The sequence below is a fragment of the Lampris incognitus genome, chromosome 17, assembly GCF_029633865.1.
Source record: "Lampris incognitus isolate fLamInc1 chromosome 17, fLamInc1.hap2, whole genome shotgun sequence".
Taxonomy (NCBI): domain Eukaryota; kingdom Metazoa; phylum Chordata; class Actinopteri; order Lampriformes; family Lampridae; genus Lampris; species Lampris incognitus.
In genome coordinates, this window is record NC_079227.1 from 3694048 (window position 1) to 3708395 (window position 14348).

At 44.4% G+C, this 14348-nt stretch overlaps 1 protein-coding gene across 1 annotated transcript in view; it reads right to left on the reverse strand.

Annotated features, from left to right (window-relative positions):
* nptx2b (neuronal pentraxin IIb) overlaps positions 1-12319 on the reverse strand; it is a 28748-nt gene extending 16429 nt beyond the window's left edge. The window contains exons 1-3 of the mRNA XM_056297580.1: positions 12052-12319; positions 11289-11521; positions 6783-6787 (exon numbers count right to left, since the gene is read on the reverse strand). Of these exons, the coding sequence (XP_056153555.1) occupies positions 6783-6787; positions 11289-11521; positions 12052-12319 (506 nt within the window). The remainder of the gene's footprint in view (positions 1-6782; positions 6788-11288; positions 11522-12051) is intronic.
* Positions 12320-14348: the final 2029 nt, after the last annotated feature.

A 14348-nucleotide genomic window follows, 5' to 3' on the forward strand; every position in this document is an offset into this window, starting at 1 on the left:
GCACTCCATTATCACAGCTCCCACAACACTGTAAACCACATCAGTCTTATGGTAACGTAACTGTCAATGCTCAACACTTTTTAAATGGAGGGCTTAATCCAGCTCCGTTCTAATCAAAATAATTTTGTTTACTGGTTTAAAACAAATATCCCAAAGAATAATAAATGAAACATCTTAGATTATTTGTCGACTGCATACTAAAGACTTCCTGCAACCCAGCCACTGAAGATGCACAAGCTAGTGCATTCTTAGTGCCAGTCCCAAGCCTGGATAAATGGGGAGAGTTGTGTCAGAAAGGGCATCCAGCGTAAAACCTTTGCCAAATCAAATGGTGACCAAGTGCTGAAGACAGTCACAGAGGCCATCTCCAAAGCTGTGGCCAACAACAAGCAAGCCTGCGGACAGAGGAACATTGCCTTTGTCAGGGTTGTTCAGCAGCAGCCTCAGTCACAGCCCTGATCAGCAGCAGCCTCCTCTCCTCTACGTCAGACTGGGAGCTGCTAGTTGACTTGGGGGGGGGCAGTTCAGGTTCCCAGACCACATTATGAAAACTTTGTTGAGGCCAGACAAGGTGCTATCATCAGCCTCTTCAAAGCAGGTGCTCTCTATAGAGCTGAAGTTCCCTGGGAGGACCAGATGGAAGAGGCAAGTGAGCAGAAGCGGTTCAAGTACCAAAAGCTGGTGGATTAGTGCCAGAAGAGAGGTTGGATGGTGCGTGGTGAGCCTATTGAAGTGGGGTGTAGAGGCTTTGCTGGCCGCTCGCTGGGCAAGCTCTACACTCTACTTGGCATCAGAGGGGCTGCAAAAAGCAAAGCCATCAAGTCTGCCATGGAGGCTGCAGAGAGGGCCTTCACATGGCTTTGGATAAGAAGAGGTGATTTGTGGGCTGAATGCTGCTGGAACACAAGCCAGGCTCTGATAAACCCTGGTTGAGTTGCGTGAGCGAGGATGTATGATGTTGAAAAAACCTGAAACACCCGAAGACCCCAGGAAACATCACTGATGATGTGTCCCAGTGCATCCTAGGATGTATCTTCAAATCATGCGGATCATAAATCAGATTTCCATACCGGATTGGTCAAGGCCTGGGTTACTAACGACTGCCACGGGTACTGTTGACCAGCAGGGTGCCGGAGGAAACTACGCTACTGTTGGGTGAAGGAGAAGGAGAGGGGGAAGGCATGTCCAGAGGCAGCGGAAGAGGAGGAAGGGTAGGAGTGTGGAGGTGAGAGTCGAAACTCTGAATCTTGGTACTTTGACTGGTAAAGGGAGAGAGCTGGCTGAAATGATGGAGAAAAGAAAGGTTGGTATACTGTGTGTGCAAGAGACCAGGTGGAAGAGGAGTAAGGCCAGGAGCATTAGAGGAGGGTTCAAACTCTTCTACCATGGTGCGAATGGGAGGAGAAATGGGGTAGGGGTAATTCTGAGGAAGAGTATGTCAAGAGTGTGCTGGAGGTGAAGAGAGTGTCAGACAGAGTGATGAGTATGAAGCTGGAAATCGAAGGTGTATTGCTGAATGTTATCAGTGCATATGCCCCGCAAGTTGGGTGTGAGATGGAAAAGAAAGAAGAATTCTGGAGTGAGTTGGATGAAGTGGTGGACAGTGTATGTACCCAAGGAGGAGAGAGTGGTGATTGCAGCGGACTTCAATGGGCATGCTGGTGAAGGGAACAGAGGTGATGAGGAGGTGATGGGTAGGTATGGTGTCAAGGAGAGAAATGTGGAAGGACAGATGGTGGTGGATTTTGCGAAAAAGATGTAAATGGCTGTGGTGAATACATTTTTCAAGAAGAGGGAGGAACACAGGGTGATGTATAAGAGTGGAGGAAAATGCACGCAGGTGGACTATATCTTATGTAGAAGGCGCGATCTAAAAGGGATGGGAGAATGAATCCCACAGTACTTCTAGGCAAGACACCCCATGTAGCATTCAAGTGCTAGGATTGGCCAGGCACCCCCCCCCCATTCACAGCCTGGGTTGGTTAAGGTCAGCTTTAGGGCGGAGTTAGGGTTAAGGTTAGCTAATCAGAGGCAGAGTAGGGGCAGGTCTTCCTAGAATCCTAGCGCCTGGATGCTACGCAGGCATGTCCTGCCTAGAAGTGCCGTGGGATCCATAATAACGCATTGGAGGCTGCAAGGTGGTGACAGGGGAGAATGTAGCTAGGCAGCATTGGGTGGTGGTCTGTAGGATGACTTTGGAGACCAGGAAGCAGAAGAGAGTGAAGGCAGAGCCAAGGATCAAATGGTGGAAGTTGAAGAAGGAAGACAGTGGTGAGGTGTGTGGTTGGAATGACAGATGGGTTCAAGGTGGAGGTGGGATTACACCAAGGATCAGCTCTGAGCCCTTTCTTGTTTGCAATGGTGATGGACAGGTTGACGGACAAGATCAGGCAGGAGTCTCCATGGACGATGACGTTCGGGGATGACATTGTGATCTGTAGCGAGAGTAGGGTGCAGGTTGAGGAGAGCCTGGAGAGGTGGAGGTATGCACTGGAGAGAAGAGGAATGAAAGTCAGTAGGAGCAAGACAGAATACCTATGCCAGAATAAGAGGGAGGACAGTGGAATGGTCAGGATGCAAGGAGCGGAGGTGACGAAGGAGTATGAGTTTAAATACTTGGGGTCATCTGTCCAAAGTAACGGGGAGTGTAGAAGACAGGTGAAGAAGAGAGTGCAGGCAGGGTGGAGTGGGTGGAGAAGAGTGTCAGGGGAGATGTGTGACAGAAGGGTACCAGCAAGAGTCAAAGGGAAGGTTTACAAGATGGTTGTGAGACCAGCTATGTTATATGGTTTAGAGACAGTGGCACTGATGAAAAGACAGGAGGTGGAGCTGGAGGTGGCTGAGTTGAAGATGATAAGATTTTCATTGGGAGTGATGAAGAAGGACAGGATTAGGAACGAGTATATTAGAGGGACAGCTCAGGTTGGACGGTTTGGAGACAAAGCAAGAGAGGCAAAATTGAGATGGTTTGGACATGTGTGGAGGAGAGATGCTGGGTATATTGGGAGAAGGATGCTGAATATGGAGCTGCCAGGGAAGAGGAGAAGGGGAAGGCCAAAGAGGAGGTTTATGGATGTGGTGAGGAAGGACATGTAAGTGGCTGGTGTGACAGAGGAAGATGCAGAGGACAGGAAGAGATGGAAATGGATGATCCGCTGTGGCGACCCCTAACGGGAGCAGCCGAAAGTAGTAGTAGTAGTAGTAGATTCTAAAGACTGCCTGTGGGCCTCCTGCAGGTGTGGTTCAAGACGGTGCTGCAGACAGGAATCACATGACAAGATGGACAGACAGCATAGAAGACAGCAGCAGGCTGAGGCCGTCCAATAGGAAAGCACACACAGCTCAACATCTCCACATGAAAGCTGGAATGATGAAGCGTCTGTTTTGGTGCTGAAAGGCATTAGGTTAACTTATAACTGCTCAGTTTACAGAAATGTCTCTTGAGCTCATGCCAGCAGTCATTTCTGAAAGCTTTTACAACATCTTGATTTTTTAACGAGACAAATATTCTTTTGCATTGAGGTGCTGATTTAAAGACCACATGCAGTAAATGAGGAGGGCACATGTTAATGGTAATGAGGAAAACATGAGGAAGAGACAGATAGATAGATAGATAGATAGATAGATAGATAGATAGATAGATAGATAGATAGATAGATAGATAGATAGATAGATAGATAGATAGATAGATGAGTGTGTTTAGAAAGCTGGAGAGCTACAGTTCATTAAAACAGTTGAATCTTCCTCATGGCAAAACCCTCACAGAAATGTTAAAGGACACAACAAGTATGTCAGGTTATCTACCTGTCTGTCTGCCCATATCGAAGTTATCTACCTGTCTGCCTGTCCATATCTAGGTTATCTAACTGTCTGTCTGTCCATGTCTAGGTTATCTACCCGTCTGTCTGTCCATATCGCGGTTATCTACCTGTCTGTCTGTCCATGTCCAGGTTATCTACCTGTCTGTCTGTCTGTCTGTCTGTCTGTCCATATCTAGGTTATCTACCCGTCTGTCTGTCCATGTCTAGGTTTTCTACCTGTCTGTCTGTCCATATCTAGGTTATCTACCCGTCTGTCTGTCCATGTCTAGGTTTTCTACCTGTCTGTCTGTCCATATCTAGGTTATCTATTGTAGCCATCTAACTGAATGTGAGGGAAATCACATTAGACGTCTTTTAACAGATAACCTTGTCCAGGTTGTGAGAAAAGGGAGCATGGAGAGAAGACAGAGATGGAGAGAGATGGAGACAGAGAGAGAGATGGCGAGAGAGTGATGGATAGAGAGATGGAAAGAGATGGAGAGAGAGAGATGGTGGGGGTTATTACAGGTGAGACACTGGATGAGAGAGAGCACTAAAACTCATTTTGCCATCCTTTGTCTGTCTTCTCATGTCCTGGAGAGAGCGGGCCTTGAAAGAGAGCAACATGAATTAAAACCCCATTAGGAAAGCAGGTAGACAGGATGGATGCAGAGCCAATCATTCAGCAAAAACACATTAGCTGAGATGCTGTGTGGAGATGGAAGAGAAAAGATGTGGAAATAATGACGAACTGCAACAAGGCAACATCATTAGAGTAGCATGGTACATTAAACCTTCTTGAACCTTGTAACTGAAAAGACACTTCAACATGTGAGTAATCAGAGGGACATACATTGATGACAGTGACGCTAACGTTGAAGTTTGTGATCTACGTCAGTGAAGAAATGACAAATGGCTCGAGGATTCAGAATAAGAATCTATCTGCCATTCTGTTTTCACAAACAAGGGATTTTTGGGCGGTCCGTTGCTCACGTGGGCAAACAAAGTATAGAGAATAAAAATAGGCTGCTAAATAAAAAAAGAATAACAGTGCATGTCACGCAAAAATAAATTTACAGATCTATAAATACTAGTGCAGTGTGTGCAATGTATAAATACAAATGTTAGTGTAGTTTGGCGACGGGTGTGGGTACAAGTCCATGAATACTGGGATGGCATCCAGCACTTTACTGGTGCTCCCATCCATAGGGTTACTGGTCGTGTCAGGAAGGGCATCCGACATTAAACTTTACCAAATCATTATACGGACTGATAAGACCAGGGTGTAGCACAAAATTCTGGGCCCTATACATAAGCAGTCTCTGTGGGCCTCTTTTGTCTCTCATGCATCACTTTTTTGAGTTCTAGCATACTGTATATTGTGTTTCATGTTAAGCTAGGTAATGTTCAGAGATATAATTTCATATGACATTGTAGCTATGATGCTGATAAATGTGTGATACTGCGTGTGTTACAGTGCTAGCTAGCTAGCTAATGCCTGCTGTGTTCAGGTAGTAGGAGTTAAAAGTTAGCTAGCTAGCTGCTACCCAGCTGTGGTAGGAGTTAGCTAGCCACTTTTTTTTTTTAAAGCTCCTAGCTCACTGAAGTTTTGGAAGGAATTACTCAACAGTTGCTCGTTTCCACGGGAAGGAGATAGTCGTTACACCAGCTTCCTTCAAACTCGTGTCGGCTGCTCTCGCTATTTTACACGCTGAAGCCTCGCATGGATTGCATCACCCTCAGGACGCGTAGGGAGAATGCTTTCAGTTGCTTGGCTGCAGGCGCCCGGGTGGCCCAGAGGGGTCGCTGGAGAACGATGAGTCCCCGAACATTACACCGATCTACACCCACTATCCCTCGGGTAAGGGTGGCCTAATGAATGCCTTACCCCGTGGACGCTCTGGCCGGGACCGGTTACGGCGAGTCTGGGATACGAACCTCCCAGCCACATGACGAGCGGACTGCAGGAACGGCGGGTTATTCCGCTCAGCCACCAGAGCGGGGAGCCAGTTTTAACTGAAGTTATGACAGGGATTAGTTAGAAATACAAATTTGCAAACCAAAACAAACGTTTAATTCCAAGCTTCCCGAGGCCCCCCCCCCCAAATCCCTTCTGGGCCCTGATAGGTCCCCCCCCCTCACTATGACGCCACTGGATAAAACCATACCGGATCGGTCAAGGCCCTGGTTAATAATGACCGCTGTTGGTGCTGTGGCCTCACAGGGTACTGATGGAAACTATAAAATCCGCTGTGGCGACCCCTGAGAAACAGGGAACAAGCCGAAAAAAGCGTATACCCAGCAAACAACAAAACGTCCCCAGCACGTCCCCCAAAGGTCCTCTCCGAACCTCCGGTAAATGTCGTTGTGTAGGGTTTTCATTACGTCCCGGGGACGTTATTGCTGGGACGTTACAGGGATGTTAAGGAAAAGTCGTCTAGACGTCCCTGTGACGTCATTACGGGACGTTCCACAGACGTTTGGGAAAAGTAATATTACTAAGAACAATGATAATAATAAGAATGTTATCATTATTGTCATCATTATCACTACACTATAACAACTATTACTAATAGTAATAATAATATTATTACTAATAATAATGATAATAATATCATTATTGTCATCATTATTACTACACTACAACTATTACTAATTGTAATAATGATATTACTAATAATAATAATGATAATAATAATATCATTATTGTCATCATTATTACTACACTACAACTATTACTAATAGTAATGAAAATAATAATGTGGTGTTTTCTACAAAGCAAAAAAAATACACAGATTCCAGTTAAAATGTTTATCTTTTATTATTTTTAAACAATTAAAAAAAATAATAATGATAATAATAATCTATTTTGGTTTAACAATACTGTTCACTCTCTCTCTCACACACACACACACATACACACACAATGATATGGCAATAAGAACCAGGACTGTGCGGGGAAGGAGAACCACAAAGTCTCACCTCACCTGAACACAAGCAAAGAAGGATGAAACAGAACAACAGAAGGTGAAATTACAAAAGGACACTGTGCTTGTCCGATCTTCTGCATCCTCTGATGTGACTTGCTCCTCCTCCTCAGATACATCCTCCTCCTCCTCCTCACTGCGCTGACCACAGTTACCACTACTAACCCTACACAAATGAAAAAGACGGCACCTTCAAATCATAATCCATTTAAAAGGTGAGCATTAAAGAACCGAGGAAAGAAGAAGCATTAACACCAGGAATAGAACAGAATAGAATAGAAACTTTATTGTCATCGCACATCAAAATACAATGAAACTTTTTTGGCACGATTTCCATCCCAGCAGCATACAAACTTTTAAATAAATATAGAAATATTAATAAGGTAAGAGTGTGAAAGTCTACTCAAGTCTAGAAAGTGCTAGTCAAGCAGCATATTGTTGTGTCTCCATAGCAGCAGAAACAATATTGCATTATTACGGCGGCACGGTGGCGCAGTGGTTAGTGTGGTCACCTCACAGCAAGAAGGTCCTGGGTTCAAGCCTGGTGCAGTCCAACCTTGGGGGTCGTCCCGGGTCAGCCTCTGTGTGGAGTTTGCATGTTCTCCCCGTGTCTGTGTGGGTTTCCTCCGGGGGCTCCGGTTTCCTCCCACAGTCCAAAGACCTGTAGGTCAGGTGACTCGGCCGTACTAAATTGTCCCTAGATGTGTGTGTGTGTGTGTGTGTGGACCCTGTGTGATGGCCTGGTGGCCTGTCTAAGGTATATCCCCGCCTGCTGCCCAATGTCGGCTGGGATAGGCTCCAGCATCCCCACGACCCTGAGAGCAGGATAAGAGGTTCGGTTAGAGATGGGTGAGGAGCTCGGACATCCGGAGGGAGCTCAGAGTAGAGCCGCTGCTCCTTCACGTCAAAAGGAGCCAGTTGAGGTGGTTTGGGCATCTGATTAGGATGCCTCCTGGGCACCTTGGGAGGAGGCCCCGGGGTAGACCCAGAACTCGCTGGAGGGACTACATACCCAATCTGGCCTGGGAATGCCTTGGGATCCCCCAGGAGGAGCTGGAGGGCGTTGCTGGGCAGAGGGACATCTGGAGTGCCCTACTTAGCTTGCTGCCACCGCGACCCGACCCCGGAGAAGCGGCTGGTGATGAATGAATGAATGAAATAATGGATGGATGGATGGATGGATGGTATTATATTATATTAGGTAATTAGTACTGGAAGAAGTACTCAGGTCCTTTACACTGTGCCAATACTGTTAATATTATCAACAAAATTTACTGAAAGTATCTGAACGTAAGGAACAAGTACTCATAGTGCATTAAAATGGTTCCTGTCAGTGTTTTATTATTATGTATGATGTTTTTGGATTAATGCTGACTTAATGTCTATGTTGCACGTTACTGCTTTAGATGTGTAAGGTTGAGCGGATTTGAACTTCTTTATATACTGTTAAGTAGTTTGATGTAGCATGAACATGTTAAATTATGATGCATGCTCAATCAATGCATCATCATCTGGAAGCACAATTTGCTCAGCCAATAAAGGCACAATCCCTCGCTTTATCATGACGTTCACATTTAAAACCAAGACGTTTGGGTTTACATGGTGTTCACTGGACAGGACGGGTATGACAACTTCACTGTCAAGTAACTAGCATCTAAAGCTGTCGCACAAATGTAGTGGAGTAAAAACTATTTGTCTCTGAGATGTAGTAAAGATGGAGTAGAATTGTAAAGCGGAATAAAACGGAAATACACAAGTAAAGTACAAGTACCTCGAAGTTGTACTTCGATACTTGGGTAAATGTAGTTAGTAACACTCCACCACTGCTAACCAGTGAAATTTTGAGTCCAACAAAAGTGGTTTTTATATTGTATTACAGGTTAGGCCCTTGAAAAGGTGTGTGTGTGTGTACAGACGGGTGACAAAAGAAAAACTGTCAAACGGTCTTAGTGAGGTGTTAGGCCACTTTTACACTTCTTTTGTCATTAATGTTTTTTATTTTATTTTCTCCAAAAGACCAACTTTACAGTACAAACAAAACAAAAAACAGAAGCAAGCTTAACAGCGCAGCATGATAGGCCACCCTCCCCCCACACACACACAATACACAACACACCATGATATACAACAAGGCTCTCTTTTACATATCGCCACCTACTGATTCGTAGCAGTAATACACCTGAGAAAGCTACCCCACATTCCAGGGAATTTAGACAACAGAATCTCTCACGTTAGCTATCATCAACTCGTATGAGGCTGTAGCCGTCACGAGTTCGATCCTGTCCTTATAGCACAGTGTGCTTGTATTTTTCCAGTTCCTTAATATAACCCTGGCTGCACTGAGGAAGCCTGCGAGGGCTAACCCAGACTGTACCTTTGTGAGTCCAGCTCGTAGAGCAGATTTGTCTCCGAGAGGGCATAGACGTGGCGAGCTTGGCAAGGGCTGGTCCAACCACCCCTCAGTTACCCTAACCACTCGTGTCCAAAGTGGGGAAACCAGCAGACAATCCCACATGAGGTGTACAAAAGTACCCATAGAGCTTTTACATTCCCAGCATTCATTGCTTTGAATTAGACCAAGCTTTTTAAGTCTGACTGGAGTCCAGTAATACCTATGAATTATTTTATAATGTATACATTTGCTCTCCCTACCCCTTACCGACCAGCCCACATTCTGGACAATACCCTCCCAGACCTCTTTATCAAGCTTAATGTCCAGCTCTCTTTGCCATATTATCCCCAGACTCTCACTTTCACCATACAGAGCATTCACTGCCGTTTTATAAGATGCAGAGGATGATTGTACAATACTGGGAAGCTTCAGGAACCTCTGTAAAACCTTCTCATCCTGTCCTGTATGGTAACCCATAGACTGGACACAGCTCCATAACTGGAGACATTTCCAGAAGTCCCCTTTATCAGTCAGGTTATAATGATCCTTTAGCCCTTGATAGGAGTAAAACACTCCTTCATCAAATCAAATAAATCAGCAATTGTGGCTAATCCCTTACTGTACCCCCCCCCCACAGCATACTGTTTTCTTCCCTATCTTAATCGCAGGTTTCTCCCATAAAGAAGAGTAACCTTGCTTATATTGAGAACATTTTATGAACCTTGCCCCAAACCTCCCGTGAGTGCTGAAGTACTGGACTGACTTCCCCTTCAGGATGTGACTTTGAAGTTTGTGAGACACAGCATCTATAAATCTAAACGAGGAGGTAAGCGATTTCTCTATCTCCATCCACCCCAGATGTGAGCCACTCCCTGACCAGTGTTTACATAGTTTCACCATCTCAAACCAGCCGTACACTTTTGTGGGAGCGTCTGCACTTGTTGCTTCACTCGTTTATTCGGGGTTTTCCTTTGTCACCCATCTGTGTGCTTGAGAAGGGTACCTGCCCAGGTGCTGTCCCACGTTGTGGGGCATGCTTCAGCGTGACAGCAATGAGCGCCTCCACACACCGGGTTCTGGTCTTGGGATATGCCTCGTGGCACGCTCCTGTAAGATAGCATACTGAGATGTAGTATTTTCCAAGTCACTGCGAGTTGGAAGTCAGATCACACAAAAAAGCGAATTTTGACACCCGCTCTAAGAGTGTTGAAGGGATTTTTATAATTGAAAAGTGTGAAGGTTAGACAGATTACCCTTAACCCACTTACTATTTTGTAAATTACTTTGTAAAAACAGAATTTGACTGATTCCAAAGTGGACAATGTAATCTTATAAGATCTTTATATTAAAATATGACATTTGTATCCAGCTACTTTGTGATGATTAAGACAGGACACAAGTGGTAAGAAATCCATACAGGACCGCTTCTCTCTGTTTGAAGCTGGGCTATGTCTTTCTCTTTTGATATGTAGTTTTTCACTGAATGTTTTGACATTGTCCCCTGTCCGAAATGCTAAGTCATGAAACTGTCCATCTTATATTAAATTATAAAGTATAATTTTAAGTGTAAAGCTCCTACTGAATTGGCTCACTCTTTAAGCTTTCAGTGTCTTCAGCACAACCAAGACAAACTGTTACAGTCTACTTTAGGATCGGGTGATATTGGGAATGAGGACAACCTGGCTGTTGGGAGTTCAAATTTAAGATGACCACACAAACTATTTCAGAACAGAGATGGCAGTGTGTGATTTGACATGGAATGACACTTACGGAGCTAGAATTTGTTATTGCTGTTATACAGTACAATCTGAATTTTTCTCTACGAGCACAGACACTGATATGTTTATGTCAAAATTACTTGACGAGTACTTACTTATCATCACTTCATTTAATGACAGCTTACAAAAAGGCCTCTTTCCCTTTCTCCCCTTGTAGCTGTATTTGCCCCAGAGTGAGTTGCTCCCAATTTTCCTTAACATCCTCCTCACACCATCGCCCAGGCTCACTCCAGCTTGCAGGCTCAGGTACCGAATCTGCAGACATCAAAAGATATGTTTCTGTGGTGTGTCATTTGCCAAAATATCAGGAAAGAAATGTCAGTGCACTCACTATTCTCTTCTTAAACAAAGCATCTGACTGGATCTGGAGGCATAAGCTCTCCAGGCTCTCTACAGTTTGGCACGGCTCCGGCAGCATGTCACCAACGTCCTCCTCGGATGTCATCTGTTGTCTGGCCTCCAGCAAGTCCATTATCCTCCTATGGGCATTGCTGAAGTTGGCTTCGATCGTTTCTAATTTAAGCAGCACCCTTCTTTCAAAAGCTTCAAACAACTTAACCACCTCTGTGAAAAGGCGTAGTTACATCGTGTTAATTAATGTCTACAAACAACTATTCAACCATGCATTAATACTTAAATTAAAAACTCTGTTAAGTGTGTATACAGGGTCCCTGTGGGGGTGGAGGGTGACTTGTTCTACAATAATCTGCTGTAAATGTACCTTCTCTGATCTGATGGCTTTCCTCAAGATAGCTGCCTGTAGTGATTACAAACTGATTTTGGTACTTGATATCGGCGAGTACCCAAATGTAAGTACTTGTACGTGGTCTGGAAAAAAGTGTTATCGGTGCATCCCTACTGAACATCAGACTCAAACCAATTAATATGTGGATTTTTCTGGGGGAAAAAAATTAGATAAGGATAGCAAGAAGCAATGTGCCATAACAACAGACAAATGTTAACTTAAAAACTGTTATAAAGGAGAACAAAAAAACAACAACCCTGAGGTGTAGAATAAAAATAAGAAATGACTGGAGCATCTAGCTGTTTTTTGGGAACATTAACAAAGGATTAAAAGGTGTGTGATACCTTACCGTCATTGTTTGCCACTGCCTCCACCTTTGTAGTCTTCTCTTGGCATTCAGTTATGCATGGCTCATTTTCTGCCTTAGTGGTCACCTCCAGGCCTTCAAATTCCCAATCTCCAATCTTTGTTACATGGCAGGTTTCATTGAAAGTGGTGTCGGTTGGCTCCTCTTTGATTTGCTTGGAAGTAAAACAGTTTTCGTCTCTGCTCTCCTCACCGTTTTTGGATGCATCTTTACATTGTGAGTTAGTTTTATTGGGTCGCACAGGCCCCATTTTGGTAGATTTGGCATTGTCATCGGCTGAAGGGGGGCCTACTTCATATTGTGAAGAATCCTCTTTGGGTCTTTTAGTTGATTCAATCCCATTTTGGAGCAAGGGGTTATCCTCCTCAGCTTGTGGAGCTTTCGTTAGAAGGCATTTTGAATTTCTTTTGGTAACTTTGATTGGGATACATTCATTCGTATTTTGTGTAGTATGCTTTTTGGGCCGCCCAGGCCCGTTTCTTATAGATTTGATCCTTTTGTTGACCGATTGCTCCTCCTCCGCTTGCTGACAAAACATTGTAGTCCGTTTTGTCTGTCTTGTAGTTTGTTTTGTCTGTCTTGTAGTTTGTTTTGTCTGTCTTGTAGTTTGTTTTGTCTGTCTTGTAGTTTGTTTTGTCTGTCTTGTAGTTTGTTTTGGCTCTCTTGCCCCCCGTTTGGCCGACTTCTAGATATTGCTTAAGTTTTCTCATCGACTTGTGTTACCTGTTTAAGACAACCATACATGGACATTGACTCCAGTTTCATGGCTCACAGTATACTTAACATGGAAGAACAACACTACAGTCTTCACAATGTTAGACTGCTCTTTTCGGCGAAACACTGCAGATGAAGAGGTGAAACTGAATTACAACAATCCTAGTGTGTCAGCAATGTCAAGAAACGTTATTGAGAACTATTTAACCTTACTATCTAGCAAAAATCATTTCAGGCTAGTTACCAGTTCACGAGTAACTACAGATGCATGCCTGTCTTATGATGCAGCCACCGTAGCCAAACCCTGCAGGCACCGTCTGATAGTGTTCATGATCAAGTAAAGGGGTTAGATGCAGCTACAGCTGCTAAGCCAAGCGGATGCAGCTTAGCGTTTAGCGCTTAGCTAGCTAGCTAGCTACGATGACGACGGCTTGGCTAGCTTGCTAACCAACACTTCCGAGTCTACATAACCGCCGTTTGTGTTTATGTTTGCCCTGTCAAATTACGTGTCTGCGTCCACAACTGTAACATCTTGAATTAAAAACAAAACGCATTTTGACGATTTATGAATTATACGCACCTCTGACCAAGGACCGCAGCCACCGGGTCCAGCAACACCACGTGTTCTGCCCGCGCAACCGAGGTGCGATCGCTTTCTCCTCCAGCTGCTTCCGGCACATAGACATGTAACGTTTGAGCGGTTAGTGTAGAACAATCACCCGCCCTACTAAGACGCGCCGGGCCCCAAAGCCAATGCCTTATTCCAAGCCCCCATGAGACCTTGCGTCAATTATGGGCGCAACTTCCGGCGCGTCCGGTCGCTGAACCGAAAAAGACGTTTTCCATGGTAACGGTACGCTAACCGTCATTCTTGGAGCGATTTGTACGGCGTCTCATTCATCCACGAAGGTCTAGCCAGCCAAACGAGCTACTGACGTAGGAACACCACCCCACGGAGCTCAAACAGGGTGAAATAAGAACACCTTCGTCGCCCGTAACAGATGGTTGGGAAGATGACGTGAAGAAGTGGCCTCGTATCGGCGGCTACTCTATCGGAGTATCTGTTTACATAAAATATGATCTCATTTTTATTTACTTATTTTTTTCTGTTATTTATTTTTTATAATGTACTTTCTCTTTTGTGTCTTTATTCTTTTTTTATATCTTCTATTGTTTTTGTGGTGTCTCGTGTGTCTATTTTGCTCTGTTTGAATGTATTTGAAGTATCAATAAAGTAAGAAAAAAATACTCTATCGGAGTAGGATGGTGTACGGAAGCGGAAGTGACGTAATAATAGCGGTTCCCGCAGCTGCTCCCCGAATTCGCTACAGTGTGTTGCAGCATTCTCCCAGGTATGGATTCCGTTACGTTGGCCCTAATAGGCATTAGAAATATGCTGCCCAAATCATGGTGACTAGTTCCCCATGTATCGTTTGTATGGTTTAAACAATTTCATCATTTCATATTATTTGGGTGTAACATTACATGGCATAGTTTATCAATGTGTGTCAATGAACTTACAAAGCATAACATCATTTTGAACACGTCAGCCTGTTGTAAGGGCT